At 38.4% G+C, this 2,213-nt stretch overlaps 1 protein-coding gene across 1 annotated transcript; it reads right to left on the minus strand.

Annotated features, from left to right (window-relative positions):
- Positions 1-1,005: 1,005 nt before the first annotated feature.
- LOC128115204 (low molecular weight phosphotyrosine protein phosphatase-like) lies at positions 1,006-1,483 on the minus strand. Its single transcript, XM_052745681.1, has one exon. It carries the CDS (start codon positions 1,480-1,482, stop codon positions 1,006-1,008), a length of 477 nt encoding a protein of 158 aa, XP_052601641.1. The 5' UTR covers position 1,483.
- Positions 1,484-2,213: the final 730 nt, after the last annotated feature.

A 2,213-nucleotide genomic window follows, 5' to 3' on the forward strand; every position in this document is an offset into this window, starting at 1 on the left:
CTATTTTTTTCTCATTTGTCAATAAAAAAGGAGGCAGACACTAGATTTCTATTTCAGTTGTATTTGTTAACTTCTCAGTTTAACTCACATTCTTTTTTTTTGCACCTTTCTTGGAACTCACTTGGTAGCCCAGGCTGGCCTCGAACTCACAGAGATCCGCCTGGCTCTGCCTCCCGAGTGCTGGGATTAAAGGCGTGCTCCACCACCACCTGGCTTTAACTCACATTCTTTTCTGACATTTAACCATATGAATTTGAGGTCACTTTTCTGAAAATGCACTAAAATTACTTATGCTTGCCTGTTAACTTTTTAAAATGCTGATAAAAGAGCACTACAAACATACCACTATTGAGGCAAAATAGGAACAAAGCTCAAAAACACCAGATAAAAGCCAAGTAAGAATAAAAATGCTAATTTTTCAATTTGTTGTTCCCATCTCCACTGTATAGCCCACAATGGCCTGCTGTAATTGCAGGCCTGCATTATCACATCTAGCTTCTCTTCTTTCAAATATTTAAATGCCCTCAGTGTCTGAGTTTAAATTCTTCCAATGTTAAATGGAAGGCTGATATGGATGAAGTTATTGTCACAAGAGTCTAGTACAGAGGTATAAGGCAAGCAAATGGCACCACTGGGTGCTGCCCATGCACACACTCTGTTAGACCAGACTACCCTGACTGGCTAGGCTCAGAGGCTGACCTGGACCTTGTACATCATTCTTTTTTTATTGGGTTCTATTTTGTTCCATATTTTCTTGTTCCATTATTTTGTAATTAGGACAAGGTGAGAGGTTCAGTTAGTCTAAGAATGCTTAGCCACACCTCAAATTGTCTTACTCAAACATTTTTATCCTTCTTAACATATACCTAATTTCCACCTACAGTTATTTTAAAGATATGTAGTAAATCAGCTGAAAAGACAGGTGGGGCATGATGCCAAAGACTGCCACCACCCTTGGACATGGCTCTGGTGAGTGAGTTGCTCAATGGTGGTGGGCAGGACAATCTAGTGAGTCTTCTCCAGGAAGGCCTTGCAGCACCCAAGGCATTGCTGGAACACCACTTCAAAGTCAGAATCATTGCCATAATAGGGATCTTCAATAATGAGTTGTTTCTGTGGATCATAGCTTCCAAGTAACTCAGTTTTAGCTTTGCAGTTTTTAACTTGATTACTTCTTTTATTTAAATCTCTCAGATTGCTTTCATCCATACATAGTATATAATCGAATGTGGCAAATTCTTCTCTTGTAATCTGTCTTGCCTTATGGGCTGTGCTAATGCCATGATTTCTTAGGCAGCTGACAGCTCTTGGGTTTGGGGGCTGGCCCATGTTCCAGTCGGAAACAGCGCTGCTGTCAATGGCCCAATTATCTGAAACATTTTCATCAGTTACTAATTTTCTGAAAACTGCTTCTGCAATGGGTGACCGGCAAATGTTACCGAGACACATGAACAACACTGACTTGGACCCAACCTCTGCCATCTTTCGGTACCAGAGACCGCGTTAAGGACTCTGCACATGCGTACCGCAAGTGTTCTGCTTCCAGTAATGACATTTCCATGATATTTTTAGAATATGCATTTAATATTTTCAAATGTTATTGTCAATCAAACTTGATAATTATTTTTAATATATGCCATCTAATTTAATATATCCATTCTCCTCATATATAAAATAATACAATATACCACATAACAAGATTATTATCCCTTAGGCTCATTTAAACATCAATTGGCTGTTACCTTTAGTGTGATTATTACCATGCCAATTTAGTAAAAAAGGTATCAGACTCCTTTTACTGTTACAACCTTCCTAATTCTTCAACATCCTTTAAGTGATGTCTGAGCACTGAGACCTTTTCTCCCTATGAAATGTGTTCATCTATCTCAACACAGTCTCCCAGTACTTGTGTTTCCATAAGCAATTATATCTCCACTGAAATAGAAACAACAAACATGCCCTTTTGCTCAGATTTGCATTTGTCAATTGTGAGTTTAGAGCTAAAAAATTCCTTTAGAGCACCAAAGTGTGTTGAAGCAATTCAGATACCTCTAATGAATAATACTCATTACAGATTATGAAATTGTCATTAATTTGAATTTCTATTATTCCCCCTAAGAGGTGGAGGATCAAAGTGAGCCAGTAGAGATGCAAACCCTCCTGTCACAAAACTGAGAAATAATACCATGACGCATTTATCAGAATCACAGTGT

The sequence above is a fragment of the Peromyscus californicus genome, unplaced genomic scaffold (genome assembly GCF_007827085.1).
Source record: "Peromyscus californicus insignis strain IS unplaced genomic scaffold, ASM782708v3 Scaffold_1__1_contigs__length_55948999, whole genome shotgun sequence".
NCBI classification, from domain to species: Eukaryota; Metazoa; Chordata; class Mammalia; order Rodentia; family Cricetidae; genus Peromyscus; species Peromyscus californicus.

Bases quoted from the DNA above. Each gene is read 5' to 3' on its own strand.
- LOC128115204 (XM_052745681.1), bottom strand. From the start codon at position 1,482: ATGGCAGAGGTTGGGTCCAAGTCAGTGTTGTTCATGTGTCTCGGTAAC.